This window comes from Nomascus leucogenys, chromosome 23, assembly GCF_006542625.1.
Source record: "Nomascus leucogenys isolate Asia chromosome 23, Asia_NLE_v1, whole genome shotgun sequence".
Lineage (NCBI taxonomy): Eukaryota > Metazoa > Chordata > Mammalia > Primates > Hylobatidae > Nomascus > Nomascus leucogenys.
The window spans coordinates 1473962-1489863 of NC_044403.1; the positions used below are offsets into that span (position 1 = coordinate 1473962).

A 15902-nucleotide genomic window follows, 5' to 3' on the forward strand; every position below is an offset into this window, starting at 1 on the left:
ACATAACAACAGATTAGCAGAACAAAGACATACAAGAGATATAAAGGCCGTTGGCTGCAATTTGTTTGGTTGTCCAGAAGCTAAGAAAGGTGGCCATGAAGAGAAATTTAGTCTCAATAATTTGAAGTATCAATGCCTGGGTTGCTCCTGCCATCTGTTGTCATTTCCTCTGGGTACAGACGGTTAGATTGAAACATGAGATCCTGGTTTTTAACTGGAATTGGAATTTTTTTTTTTTTTTTTTTAGACAGAGTCTCGCTCTGTTGCCCAGGCTGGAGTGCAGTGGCGCAATCTCGGCTCACTGCAAGCTCCGCCTCCCAGGTTCACGCCATTCTCCCGCCTCAGCCTCCCGAGTAGCTGGGACTACAGGCGCCCGCCACCATGCCCGGCTAATTTTTTTTTGTATTTTTAGTAGAGACAAGGTTTCACCATGTTGGTCAGGCTGGTCTCGAACTCCTGACCTCATGATCCGCCCGCCTTGGCCTCCCAAAGTGCTGGGATTACAGGTGTGAGCCACTGCGCCCAGCCTGGTATTGGATTTTTTTGTGTGTCATGAGTACATAGCATACAAGATTTCTTTTTCTTTTAGTCCTGTGTTAGATATTCCTCAGTTTACCTCCATAACTTTGGGAGTTGAAAGAATCATTTTCATTCATCAGTTAGGTATTTCGAGGCAAAGTATCTGTTATTTTTATTACATTATAAATGATGAACAAGTGATAGAATTTGTGTCTAACTTTAGTCATTCATGTATCATCTTCAGATTTGTCATCTCCATGTACCATTTGTTCTTTTTTATTTAAAATGTGCATATTTACTGATTTACTATACATTTACATTTTCTCCCTTGCTGAATTTGATACCTCCTCTGTGCTTCTAAAATACCTATGTACCCAGTGTTCACTTTCATCAACATCATTAAAGTGCCTCTCCACTAGTATATGATCTCCTTGATGACACACTAAGTATAATGTTCCAAACATTTGCCAAACATAATGCAAATAGTCACTATAAATATAGCTGTGATCAAAAGTAATATATTCCTTGCCTTCATCAACTCCTGCCTTGTGGAGGAAAAAAAAACTTTAAATTCATAATATATTTACTATTTTACTGCAGCTTTATTATTTAATCCTACTCATTACTAATTATTTAGTAATTATGCCACAAATTGTGGTAAGCAATTTGGAGAAAGCACACAGGGCTTATGAAACAGTTTAAGAGATGGACACAATTCAGATTGGGAAAGTGGGTGGAGTCACCCCTGAGAAAGTGATGGGTATCATTGTATTTAGTTTTTCTCTCATCTGGCACGTAATAAATAAGGCATGTTTAGTGAGTAAACTCTAGGTAGATGAATGAGTTACTTCATAACAGTTTTAGCACACAAAATTATATTCACTTCCTTCTTTTAGTATTCTAGCTAAGCATGTTGAATTATTAACCTTAAGAAGTTTGTTTTTTTTTGGGGGGGGGTGGGAGATTTTCCTGTTTTACTGCATTAGTTCATATTTACTACTCATAATGTTAAAAGGGTTTTTTGGTGGGAGATTTTCCTGTTTTACTGCATTAGTTCATATTTACTACTCATAATGTTAAAAGGGTTTTTTGGTGGGAGATTTTCCTGTTTTGCTACATTAGTACACACTTATTCTACACAGAAGTTTTTTTCTGTAAAATTAACAAATATTACACGTATATAAGCCGCATTGTTCCCAAATAATACTATGTTATTCACTCCCCCAAACAGATGTTGGAAAATATCATTTTCACAAAAGAAGGATGCCATTTTTAAATTGAGATTTTCTTCTTGTTTGTATTGAAAGATAATTAAGTGAATTAATTGCCCCACTTGTAGTTCATTGTGACATTCCTTTCCTTCCCTATAATGAATTGATAACTGGCACTGAAATGATGAAATCTAGGCCAGTGAGCATGAGCCAACTGTCAGCTAACTGAGTCCATAAAAGAGACGAGATCACTAAAAACCAGGGGAACCAGCTGGGGGAAAATGGGGCATGTAATTAGGAGGCGACATGACTCCTCACCCTTCCTCCAGAAGGTAAGAAAGGATTTAAGGAAGAGAAAAGATGATTCTATTTGATCTGTCAACACTGCTTGTTTAAAAATACTACATGTTATATAGTATTTTACCCTGAATGTTAATCTTAGAGAAAAGTAATACTGGTTTTCAAAAGTGAAGTAATTTCTGTACTGATTGTGCACTTACGGCATATTATTTTATCATCTACAGTGTATTAGGAAAACTGCAGATTTTAGTATTTCATGAAATGATCTTTATCCTATTAATTGATTGAAGGACTTATGAAGAAAGTAGATGATTTGTGGTATATTGATGCAGGCCAAACATCTTAAGCTGTTTAGTGTTGTTATATGGGAATACCCGAGGCTGGGTAATTTATAAAGAGGCTTATTTGACTCACAGTTCTGCACGCTGTACAGGAAGCACAGTACCAGCATCTGCTTAACTTCTGGTGAGGGCCTCAGGCTCCTCCCACTCATGGCAGAAGATACAGGGTAGCTGGCAGGTGTAAAGATCACATGGAGAGAGAGGAAGCAAGAGAGAGAAGGAGGAGGTTTCAGGCTCTTTTTAATAACCAGTCTTGGAGGAACTAAAGGAGCAAGAACCTATTCACTATGGCAAGAATGGTACCAAGCCATATGTGAGGGCTCTGCACCCATGACTCAAACCCCTCCTATAGTTCCCACCTCCAACATTGGGGACCAGATTTCAACATGATGTTTGGAGGGGACAAACATCCAAGCCTGTAGCACCAACTCTGTTACCCCAGGCCAGTCACTTAACCTCTCTGAGCCTTCATAGACATAAGAGGAGAATAGTGGTACCTACCTGAGAGAACTGTGAAGTATAAAATTTCGTCCAAGATCAAATGAGATAAAGTGCTTTTGTTAAATGGGAAGAAGATGCTATATTAATGCAACATTGTATTACTGTTGTTTGTTGTTGTTTTGTTGGCTTTTATGTTCTTTAACTTATGAGCTGTGGATTCTGGTATATCAACTATCACTCGATTAGAAAACCTGTTTTGTAACAGACAATGTGTCTCTAGGATTTAGTTTTAAGTTTAGCACCACCTCTTCCCTGTTGAGATGAATAACTGCTGTATTATCTGTAATAGACCTTAGAATGCTTTAACCTTATGTAGATTCCTAGGTGTTTAATATTGCCATATTTAAGATGCAATAAAATTAAAAGAACCACTTAAGTTTGGAGATGGGATTTCCACAAGGCATGAAGCAAATGTCCAAAATGAACAAAAGTCTTTTGGTTATGGTTTAGTTCAAAATTTGACACCCGCCCCCTTTACAATAATTTTATAACGCCGAATATTTTTGCACCCATGACACCAGAATTTTTATTGTTATTGAACAAAATATCAGTGAAATACTGAATTCTATTCTTTTTCTACAGTGCCTCCAAAGCCATTACACCTGCAGAATTCACCTTCGTCCAATATACACCAAACCCCCAGGCATAAAGCTTTACCTAGTGCAAAACCAAGGATGGAGGAAATTAAACCTGCCTCTGCTTCTTGTGTCTCAAAAGAAAAACCCAGTAAGGTATCAGATCTCATCAGTCGCTTTGAAGGAGGCAGGTAAGAGCTAATTTACAATGGGAGAAGGCAGGAGAAGAAGAAAGCTGATTTTCGAAAAAACGATAGTCATAGATACATTCTAAATAAAAAGCATAATATCTTATTCCATTAGGTTTGGTAGGCCTTTAGAAAGGGTGAATTTTTAAAACAAATGACTTAATCTTACCCTAATATGAACTGTCATTTACTATGTGTTAGCTAGGTGCAGTACTGTAGGCCACCAGCTTTTTCATGAAATTGTGTGCTTTGGTACCTGTGTGCTTTCTCTCGTTTCCTCTGTATCTCTGTGTGTCATTCTCTATGTGTTACTCCTTGTGGGTCATTCTGTGGGATGCTGGATATCTGGGTTGGAAAGTCTGAGCGGATGCCTCTGTCTCTTCGTTTCTCACTTTGTATGTTTGTGAATGTGACCCCTGTGGGTTTGTCTCCTCCCTAGGGCCCTCTCTTCTTTCCATCCCATTTTATTTAACGTGGGTCTTCTGTTCCCATTCAGTCCATTTCCCCTCTCCATATACTCCATCGTATGCTAGGTTTTGCAAAGAGATATTATTACCAATGGCAAAATGTATGCTAAATTTCAGTTTTGTATTTATTAAATATAATTTATATTCTTTAGTCCCAATGTTTGAAAAAAAAGATAGGTGAAATATATTTCTCATTTAAAGATAAACAGAACCCACATAAGTTGCTTTTCTCCTTATAAAACTCCCAATTGTTTATTTTTTCTTAGTCTTTTGATAAAAAGAAATTTTGTCACTGACTTAAATATAATTTTAAACAATTTGATCAGTAGGATTTTGTTATCTGTCACCAAAAGTCTATGTACAACTAAACAGAATGTGTATAACTTCACTTTCATCCTTGAAAGCAAATATTTTCATTCATTCCAGTGTAATATTTGGGACTTGTTAACCATTAGGGTGATTTTATTATTTATTTGTCGGATTTACTGTTACTTATGTAATGAAATTGTAGCTTGGAAATAGTCTGATTATCTTCTGGGAATTGTGAACAAGCACAAAACCTGCAGTGTCCCTCATTTTTTAAATGGGTCTAACAGATGTTGGTTCCTCCTGTCAATTTCCTGTGACAACTCAGAGCCCCCGTCTATTTTACAAAGTTACAAGTTCTGGAGAGAAGCCTGTCTTCAATTTTCATTCCTGATAAATTGTAGGAACTTTGGTCATAAATATTTCAACTTCAGCATCTCTTCCTCTGAAGTAGGATTTATAGGACCTTTGCTATCTTGAATTACAGTGATCTTTACTAGAATGGTTTAATTCCATTTAAAACATTTTTTTGCTGCTCAGGGCAAGTTGACTTGATAACAACAGAGTGACCCCTCATGTTTGCAGATTCCAGGGGCCATGCCTAGTGACTGCATAATAAGAGGCGCTGGAGCCCTGATCCCTATCATAAGGCATGTCAGAGCCTGCATCCCTAGATTTCAGGGATAACTCTCTGAAGCCTGGAAAGGGTCAGTATTCTGAAGGCTGCGTCCTCTCATCCTCTCCATTCTGGTTAACCCACTGCATTGTTTTAGATTCCTCTACATGAGAACTGTTTGTACTTTTTCCACTTAATGTTTTTTTAATCATGCAAGCTTCACAAATTCAATCCTGTTTTGAAGCAAAGGTTGAAGGTTTAATTCATCTAAGGAAAAATGTGCTATAATTTATTATTTTTTTTTTAAGCAAGTTTGTTCCGAGTGCAAATTGGGTATAGTGTGTTTTGGCAGGTCTGGTGAAGAAATATTATTTGTGGTAGAGTCCACTGCCAATACAAAAAACAATGTTATGTTCTCAGTGAGGTTATTACCACTACAGACTGGCCCCAAACGTGTTTGAGTGGGTTAATACTGCATTGGATCTATAGGACTTCAGTAGGAAATTTGTATGTACTGTTGAGTGATATCTTTGCCCTTGCAAGGGTCGTTTTCAGTTTTCACCTTCCTTATGAGAGCTTAGACTAGCTTTGTAAAATAGAGGGAGGCTCTGAGTTGTCACAGGAAATTGATAGGAAGAACCAACATCCGTTAGAGTGGAGTCTGGTCAGAATGGTCGTATCATACTGTTGTTAAGACCTTACCCGGCTGGGTACAGTGGCTCATGCCTATAATCCCAGCACTTTGGGAGGCCACATTGGTTGGACTGTCTGAGCCCAGGAGTTCGAGATCAGCCTGGGTAACGTGGCAGAACCCTATCTCTACAAAAAATACAAAAATTAGCCAGGTATGGTGGTGCACGCCTGTGGTCCCAGCTACTTGGGAGGCTGATGTGAAAGGATTGCTTGAGCCCCAGGAGGTCAAGGCTGCAGTGAGCCAAGATTGTGCCACTGCACTCCAGCCTGGGCGACGGAGTGGGACCCTGCCTTAAAAAAAAAAAAAAAAAAAAAAGGGGCCGGGCGCGGTGGCTCATGCCTGTAATCCCAGCACTTTGGGAGGCCGAGGCGGGCGGATCACAAGGTCAGGAGATCGAGACCATCCTGGCTAACACAGTGAAACCCCGTCTCTACTAAAAAATACAAAAAATTAGCCGGGTGAGGTGGTGGGCGCCTGTAGTCCCAGCTACTCGGGAGGCTGAGGCAGGAGAATGGCGTGAACCCTGGGGGGTGGAGCCTACAGTGAGCCGAGATCACGCCACTGCACTCCAGCCTGGGCGACAGCAAGACTCTGTCAAAAAAAAAAAAAAAAAAAATTCGTAGCACTAGTTTGTTAAGATGAGAGATTTGGAGCAAGTAGATTTTCTTTAATTTTTACTGTGGTTTCCTTCTTTCTTTCTCCTATCCCTCCTTCTTTCTCTCTTTAAGGCTAAGAGAGAGTACCCTTTTTAACCTAGGAAAGATTTTAAGATTTTAGAAATAAGATTATGTTTCTACAGACCTGAACATTAGTGTTTTTTTGTTTTGTTTTGTTTTGGAGACGGAGTTTCGCTCTTGTTGCCCAGGCTGGAGTGCAATGGCATGATCTCGGCTCACCACAACCTCCACCTCCCAGGTTCAAGCAATTTTCCTGCCTCAGCCTTCTGAATAGCTGGGATTACAGGCATGCACCACCACACCTGGCTAATTTTGTACTTTTAGTAGAGATGGGGTTTCTCCATGTTGAGGCTGGGCTCGAACTCCTGACCTCAGGTGATCTGCCCGCCTCGGCCTCCCAAAGTGCTGGGATTACAGGCATGAGCTACCATGCCCAGCCGGATCATTGGTTTTTTGCATGGACACTCCAAGGTCAACTGTTTTCCCCTTACGGTTTGGCATCCACAAAGCAGCAGGAATCTTCCAAGTACTGGGTCAACTACTGCTTTTACGAACTCCTTACCCACCTAATCCTTCCCCGTCTCCTCTCCCTCCCTACTCATACCCTTGATGTCACTTACTGTGGGACATTTGCAGCTCTCATTCAAAGCCATCCTTTAGATAAGACCTGAACATGCTTAAATTTGTTTCAGAGGATCTGTTGATCTTTCCACCAGGGAATCCAGAGACTGATGTGGGCAGGAGAAGGAGGACAGTTTGATTCAAATCTCTAAAGACTACTTGGGAAATTATCCAGGCCAAAGGTGTCCTCCTCAAGGGGGCAAATCTCAACTGAAGAGTTTATAACATTTATTTGTATTGCCCACCTCCAATTTTTATATATATGACATTTTCCCCTACTCAATTTATCCTTTCTTTCCTCTGGTGTTGGACTTTACCTGTATCTTTTTTCCTCCCTCATCACTTTCTTGTTGTCTACTTTTATTCCCTGTTTCATTCTCCAGTCCAGGTCAGCAGTGACTGGGAAGGGTGGGGTGGGAGCAAAGTTGACACATCTCAGCATTGCCCTTGGGACCGGGCTGCTTGCTGTTTCCTTCCCAACCTCCCTTTATCCCCTTACCTGCACAGGGGAAGATAATCAGCCCTAGACTTTCTTCCCTCGTTTTGCCTACAGCCTATTCACCTGATGCTCATTCTGTCCTTCTGCTCCAGTACATCATAACTTGGGGTGAAGACCATGGGATTTAGAATTGGATTCATGGTTTGACCTCTGGCTTTTCTGCTTGTTACATTGTGACATTGGCCACCTTAATTTTCTAAGCCTAGATTTCTCTGTGGGATCCCTGTCTTTGGAATTATTGTGAGGATGAAACAAGGTGATTATTGTAAGGGCCTTCTTGTAGTTTGTGTTTCTTAGTAAGCACTTAATAAATGTTTCTGGCTGTTATTGTCACAGTCATCATTATCATGGTTATTCAAAGTTCCTCAAATATTTATTGAGTACTTCCCCTGTGTCAAGCACCAGGCTAAGAGGTAGGAATAAAGCAGAGGAAGTCTGTACCCTCACCGAGTTTTAGTTGCTTTATTTCTTCTCATTTAGGTCACAGGAATCTTTCAAAGAGTATAGCCCACAGTTTTGTGCTCCATTCCCCACCCCACTCCCAGAATCCTACATTAAAATCTATACAAATGGCCGGCCGCGGTGGCTCACGCCTGTAATCCCAGCACTTTGGGAGGCCGAGGCGGGCGGATGACGAGGTCAGGAGATCGAGACCATCCTGGCTAACATGGTGAAACCCCGTCTCTACTAAAAATACAAAAAATTAGCCGGGCGTGGTGATGGGCGCCTGTAGTCCCAGCTACTCGGGAGGCTGAGGCAGGAGAATGGTATGAACCCGGGAGGTGGAGCTTGCAGTGAGCTGAGATCGCACCACTGCACTCCAGCCTGGGTGACAGAGTGAGACTGCATCTCAAAAAAAAAAAAAAATCTGTACAAATATTTCCACAGGAATATTGTTATATATTGGGAGTAAGTTTCATTCTCCTAGTAAGACTACTGTTATGTCAAGCAGTAATTAGGACTTTAAAGAAAAATAAAATCAGATGTGGAGTTAGTGGTGGAGAGTGCTGTTGTGATAGATGAATCTAGGAAAGCCTCTTTGGAGAGGTGATATCTGAACAGAACCCTGAATGATAAGAAGAAATACCAGTGTTTTGGGGGAGATTGTCCTAAGCAGAGAACAGCAGCTGCAAAGACCCCGAGACACATACACTTGGTTACTAAGAATGGGAGCAGCAAGGAGTATGGCAAGAACACAGTGAGTTAAGGAGGAATGAGATCTAATGAGGCCATGCACTTTGGGAACTACAGTATGTAGAATCTCATAGGCTGTCACTGGGACTTGAGTTTTCCCTTGAGTGTGTGAGGAAGCCCTCAGAGTTTTGTGACTGGTTCTAGTGGAGGGGATCAGAGTGGAAACAAGGAGACCAGCTAAAAAGCTATGGCAGCATGAATAAAAAAGTTTTGAGAGTATTCACTATGCCTTCCAAATAAAAGTAACTTTTTGGGTCATAATTTGTTCATAAATTAAGGACTGGCTACACTCTACTATTTAAAAATGTTAAGAAACATCAATAAGTAAAAATGTTAGGAAGAGATGATATATACATAAGTATCGTATCTAAGTCTTTACTAACTAGTCAAGTTATTAAACAGTGCAAGGATCAAGAAAAGTTAAGCGTTGAAAAAAATTATAAATAAATAAGTTATAAATAAAATAAGCAGCCCAAGGAAATGTTCCAGTCCCCATAGGTAGACTCAGGGTCATCTTCTTTATTTAAATCTTCATTTAAATGTGGACAGCATCCCAAGAGACTTGGGGCTACACTAAGAATATTCAAATTCATGTTTCTAAAACCATCAGAGATAGAAAAAAAAAAGTAGCGAATATCCCTTTTCAACTGGAATAAGCTTGTCTTAATTCTAGAACTTTTCCATGCCAATGTTTTCATGCTTCCTTTGTATTTTATTTTTTAGCTCATTATCAAATTATAATGATTTGAAGAAAGAGTCTGCTGTGAACCTAAATGCTCCTAAAACCCCAGGAAGGCATGGATTGACAACCACACCTCAACAAAAACTCCTCTCCCAGCACTTGCCACAGAGGCAGGGAAATGATACAGATAAGACTCAGGGTGCACAGACTTGTGTGGCCAATGGTGTAATGGCAGCACAAAACCAGATGGAATGTGAGGAAGAGAAAGCTGCCGCTCTTAGCCCAGATACTTCTATTCAAGCTTCTGAACCCTTGCTTGATACGCACGTAGTGAATGGAGAAAGAGATGAAACTGCCACAGCTCCTGCATCACCCACAACAGATAGCTGTGATGGAAATGTTTCTGACAGTAGCTACAGGACTCCAGGCATAGGCCCGGTGCTCCCCCTAGAAGAAAGAGGGGCAGAAACAGAAACCAACGTACAAGAGAGGGAAAATGGGGAAAGCCCTCTGGAACTGGAGCAGCTGGACCAGCACCATGAGATGAAGGTAGAGCGTAAGACTAGCTCCTAAGCAGGGAAAACCCTGCCTATTCGATTGTTGTCTTAAAACTCTTTATTTATTGCAGCCCTGAAATGTATGAATCAGATCACCCACACTGGCAGTTAAACGATTTTCAATTTCTGGCTGCTGCTAATTTCCCCTATGCTCTAAGCAGATATTTCACCTTTTCCTTTCATGTAGTTTCTGTTAATATCTCTGTTGTAATTTCAGGAGTCAGAGCAGTATGGAAACTTTAATATAGGAAATCCACAAATGTATTGTTTTTACATAGAAAGAAAATGTTCCTTGCTGCTCTAGATGTTGGTGCCGTATCCCTAATACTTATGGGCCAAGCAAGAAGAAATTGTATAATCTTTGTTGTTCAGAAGTTTATAATAGAATAAATAGACCTGTAAGATGAACTTGCCACTAGTAAATGTTACTTTTAAGGACATGAATATGGAAGCATTAAATTATTCAACAGATTACAACTCTAGGCTTTTAATTTTTTTAAGTTTTCTAATTAATACCCAATTTTATAATAAATGGTGTAGTCTTTGAGTTAGAAGGCCATTTAAAAATCATTTTAGAGCCAGGCATGGTGGCTGATTGCTGTAATCCCAATACTTTGCGGGACCAAGGCAGGAAGAATTCCTCAGCCCAGTAATTCAAGACTAGCCTGGGCAACATGGCGAGAGCCCATATCTACAAAAATTTTAAAACTTAGCAGAGCATGGTAGTTCGCACCTATGGTCTCAGCTACTCGGGAGGCTGAGGTGGGAGAATTTCTTGAGCCCAGGAGGTCAAGGCTGTGATGAGCCATGATTGTGCCACTGCATGCCAGCCAGGGTGACAGAGTGAAACTCTGTCTCAAAAACAAGGAAAAAAAAAATCTTAGTTTAGCAATTCATTTATAGAAGAAGAAATAGCCCCAGAAAGCTTATGATTTTTTTTTCACGGTCACACTGTTTTTTGAATAATAGCTCACAACCCTCATGCCGTGACTCCCAGGCCAGTGTTGTGTCCCTGAAGCAACACATCGCAAACTTAAATGGCTAAATGCAAGAAATGTCAATAAATGAAGCAGCCGTGGGTAATGAGCTGGTGGGATTGTTGAGAACTGGACATTTCTGTCCCTTCTAAGGAAGGAAGTGATTTGATGAACTGCCTGGATGGGGTTTCTGCCCATATGCACAATGTCAGCTAAGAAAGAGCTGATTTGCTGGTGAAACATATACTGACTCTGAAGCAGAGAAAGTTTAAAGAAGGAAGCGGGTGAGAGAGTGAGTCATACTTGGTAACATTATGTGAAACAGTAAAGAAACAGGACATTGCAAAGTGAATCCCTAGACCTCAATACAATGAGAGATTTTAGTTTATTTGTTCGTGAACCATGGTGGAAGGAAGAGAAGGTTAGAACCAAGAAAATATTTTACCACCGTTGGGATAATGCCACCGACAAGTATATATAAAATAGTAAGAGCTGTTCTTACAAAGAAAAATATTCTAATTGGTGATGATGCCTGTGGTTGTTGGATGGTACTTTTTCTTCCCTTCATATATTATTATGGATGCATTTTCATAGATGAATCTTACTTCTTTGGGAGAGATTTTCTAGAATTTTCCTATTAAACTAGTGAAACAGAATAGTACTACTGGCCTTTCTCCTGAATGGGCCTTTACACGGTGGATGGCAAGTGCTGCATGTGGGAAGAAAAAGCGCATTTTCTCTGTAGAGCGGCTGATGCAAACACCACATCTCTCCTGTTAAAATGGAGTGTTAGGATTTCAGATCTGTGCTGCGGCAGTGTGTTCACCTTCGCTGCACTGATGTTTGTTATGTTGCCTTTCCTTGTTCCTAAATGCAAACATACATCTTAGTAGTGTTAAGATGGTAAATTTTATTAGGTGTATTTTACCACAATTAAGAAAAAAAAATTAACAAAAATGTCAATAGTAATATAGTGGACCAAACAATTAGAACAAAGAAATCCCAATTCTACTTCTGGCTTGTCCATTAAGTAGCAGTATGAGCTTGAACAAGTCAATAATTCTTTGTGTGTTTAGTGAAAGAATCTAAACTGTATATAAGGCCCTATTTTCATGTTGTAACCACCCCTCCCGCCAAAAAAAGAAAAATCTTAAGGCCCATTTCAGTGATTATATATTAATTCTATTATGCTGTGATGTAGGTATATTCTTTTGTTAGCACAGCACACCAGATTATCAGCTGCTGCTTAAGCTGTCCAATGTGTTGAATTTCTAAGATATAATGGAATATTTTTAGTTTCAATATGCAGACAACTGAAAAACTTTAATCTTCCTGGAAGTGGAAATAGATACTGACTTCAGAATAGTCTTACATATGTTTCATTTAAGCTAGTGTTAGATTTGATGGGCATTTCCCAAATGCCCATAGGAGTGGGAAAATGAAGGGATAGGGAATGAAAGAAAGGAGAGCAGCCGGGTGCGGTGGCTCACACCTGTGTAATCCCAGCACTTTGGAAGGCTGAGGTGGGTGGATTGCTTGAGTCCAGGAGTTGGAGACCAACCTGAGCAACGTGGCAAAACCCCATCTCTACTAAAAATACAAAAAATTAGCTGATGTGGTGTCATGCACCGCCAGCTACTTGGGAGGCTGAGGTGGGAGGATCGCTTGAGCCTGGGAGGCAGAGGTTGCAGTGAGCTGAGATCGCACCACAGCACTCCAGGCTAGGTGACAGAGTGAGACCCTGTCTCAAAAATTGTATATATAGTATATATGTATATATGTCTCATATATCGTATATATGTATATATCATATATATGTATATATATATATAGTGTATATATACGTATATATATATGTCTCTTAAAGGCAACTTTATTCACTTAGAACTGAACAGTGAACTCAGAAAATTCTTTTTTGTGGCTACTCAGTTTACTATGTTCATAATATAAGAAAGAAAAATGTGAAAAAAATTGAACTGTTCAATTAAAAAAATTCAGCGTGCCAGTCTCACTCTCCTGGGCACCAGCAACATAGAAATGGACTAGACAAGCCCTATCAACAAAGCCTCAGTCCGCTGAGGGGTGAGAGACATACACAAATTGACATAATATGATACAGTAAGTGCTTTGGAAATACAGATGACTGGGCCAGGTGCAGTGGCTCACACCTGCTATCCCAGCACTTTGGGAGGCTACGGCAGAGGATCTCTCGAGCCCAGGAGTTCGAGACCAACCTGGGCAACGGGCAAAACCCCATCTCTACAAAAAACTTAAAAGCTCGCTGGGTGTGGCAGCACTTGCCTGTGGTCCCAGCTACTCGGGGGGCTTAGGTGGGAGGATTGCTTGAACCCGGAAGGTCGAGGCAGCAGTGAGCTGTGATCCTGCTACTTCACTCTCACCTGGGCCACAGAGCTGAGACCTTGTCTCAAAAAAAAAAAAAAAAAAAAAAAAAGGAAATGCAGATGAAGAAGGAGTTGTGCCCCAGGAGTACTAGTTGAGGGCCAGGCTGCTGAGAAGCAGTTGAAGTATCCTTGAAGCAAGGATGGGAGATTCCTGGGTGAGATCAAAGATACACTGGGATGGAGGGGAGTGAAGCGTGAGCAATGAGTAGAGGCAAGATTGTAGATGCTGCATTTGGGGGAATATTTCTGACTGCACAATCAGAGGTCAGAATGGCTAGAGAAATTAATACAGAGGTACAAGGCTAGATTTAGAAGGGTAAGCTAAGAACAGACTGCAATGGGCTTTTGAATGCCTGTTAAGAATATACATATTTTTTTCCTGAAAACATTAGAGACTTTTTTTTAAAAGTTTGGAAGTTTAAAAAGTTTAAAAATCTTAAAAGGTTTTTAAAACCTTTTAAGTTGCTAAAAGTTTACAATTTTCATTGAAAAAGAGGAAAATTGGCAAAGCACAGAAAATACACACAAAAACCACACCCATAATTCTACCAGTGAGAATTGCATAGATATTTGATATTCTAGCTTGTTTTTCTGAGCTGTTTGAAAAAACATACTTGATCGCATAATGTATGGTCACTCTGTATCCTGTTTTGTTGGGTTATACATAGGTATTTCCCCCATGTGAATTGAAACTTTCCATAAGCCTAATATTATCTGGCCTCAGAAACAATTAAAGCATGGAAGTGACATGATGACACATGTGTGGGTTTTTGAAAAATGAGTCAGATGAAAGGGAAAACAGATGGAGCAGGGCACGTGGTTAGGAAGCAACTGCACTAGTCCAGGTGTGAGATGAAGGGGGCCTGGATGAGGCAGAGGGTGAGAGACAAGGAAGATTCTGGGGACCTTGTGGCTAGATGTAGGGGTTAAGTCAGGTTCAACTCCTAGGCTGAATGAATTGGCAGATGGCACATGAACTACAGGAGAATGGAAGGCAGAACCTATTTTGTGGGCAAAAAGGTAAATTACACTTTGACATACTGAATTGAGGGGCTTCTTGGAAGTCCAGGTGTAGATGTCTTACAAAAATGGAATATTCTGGGCTGGGCGCAGTGGCTCACCCCTGTAATCTCAGCACTTTGGAAGGCCAAAGTGGGGGTATCTCCTGAGGTCAGGAGTTCGAGACCAGCCTGGCCAGTATGGCGAAACCCCATCTCTACTAAAAATACCAAGATTAGCTGGGCGTGGTGGCAAGCACCTGTAGTCCCAGCTACTCAGGAGGCTGAGGCAGGCGAATTGCTTGAATTCTGGATGTGGAGGTTGCAGTGAGCCTAGGTCGCACCATTGCACTCCAGCCTGGATGACAGAGTGAGACTCTCTCTCAAAAAAAAAAAAAAAGAATATTCTGGAAGCATTACGATTTATTGGTTTAGGCATGAAGGCTTTGGAATGAAAATACCTGAGTTCAAATCCCAGCCCCGTCACTTACTAGCTAGGTGACCACTGGCACATCACTTTTTTTGTAATTAAAAAAATTTAATGGCTACTGCTAATTTTTAATTTAATTTTATTTATTTATTTTGAGACAGGGTCTCGGTCTGTTGCCCAGGCTGCCAGGCTGGAGTGCAGTGATGCTATGTCGGCTCGCTACAACCTCCACGTCCTAGGTTCAAACAATTCTCCTGCCTCAGCCTCCTGAGTACCTGGGACTACAGGCATGCGCCACCACGCCTGGCTAATTTTTGTATTTTTTGTAGAGATGGGTTTTCGCCGTGTTGCCCAGGCTGGTCTTGAACTCCTGAGCTCAAGTGATCCACCCGCCCCAGCCTCCCAAAGTGCTGACAGGTGTGAGCCACCGTGCCTGGCCAGACACATCACTTTAACAATTCTCCAGGCCATGGCTTCCTGACATGTTGAAATCATTGAGATGACAGGAAGGAAGGTAATGGTGTGGGTTTGAGAGAAGGAAGTAGAGTTGCTAATTAGGTTAGTTTTGTACTCTTATACCAAATTTATGGTTCCTGCAAAACATCCATTTGGAGATATTAATTAAGCAAGTGGAACTATGGATCCAGAGCCCAGGAAAGAGGGTAAGAATGTAAGAGGATGTGCATGAGGGTGTGATTAACGTTGCCAAAGCAGAATGTGTAGGAACAGGAAATGGGCCAAGAGTTGAGCCGTGAAGCACAAACAATAGAAAAGGAAGTTTAATAAATTGTCCAAGAGGAAAAAGAAGAGAGAACCGTGTTTTGGAACCACAGGGATGGAGGGGAATGGCGTGGGGGTGCAGGCATATTGGTAAGCTTTAAGGAAAAAAGCATGGTCAGCATTTAGAATATGGAACTAGGAGTTAACTTGGAGACCTAGTCCTTTAGTAGGACTTGATAGCTAACTAGCTGTATACTAGTATATAACTTGGTGAACTTGGGTAATTGAACAAAGTTGAGCAAATATATATTGCACATAGGCCATGAGCAAGACACTGCAGCAGATACAAAGAAGAAACTTATAGTTGAGATGGAGAGTTAAGACAACAAATGACCATTACTCAAGATACCCTGAGGTAAAGGGAAAA

At 40.7% G+C, this 15902-nt stretch overlaps 1 protein-coding gene across 4 annotated transcripts in view; it reads left to right on the forward strand.

Moving 5' to 3' along the window:
• FGD4 (FYVE, RhoGEF and PH domain containing 4) overlaps window positions 1-15902 on the forward strand; it is a 140078-nt gene that overhangs the window by 66341 nt on the left and 57835 nt on the right. For 3 of the 4 annotated variants that reach the window (XM_003277804.3, XM_003277805.3, XM_030804586.1), the window contains 2 exons: window positions 3455-3638; window positions 9433-9940. In XM_003277804.3, coding sequence (XP_003277852.1) covers window positions 3547-3638; window positions 9433-9940 — 600 coding nt within the window. In that variant the 5' untranslated portion in view covers window positions 3455-3546. The remainder of the gene's footprint in view (window positions 1-3454; window positions 3639-9432; window positions 9941-15902) is intronic. The other variant, XM_030804587.1, reaches the window with a different exon arrangement.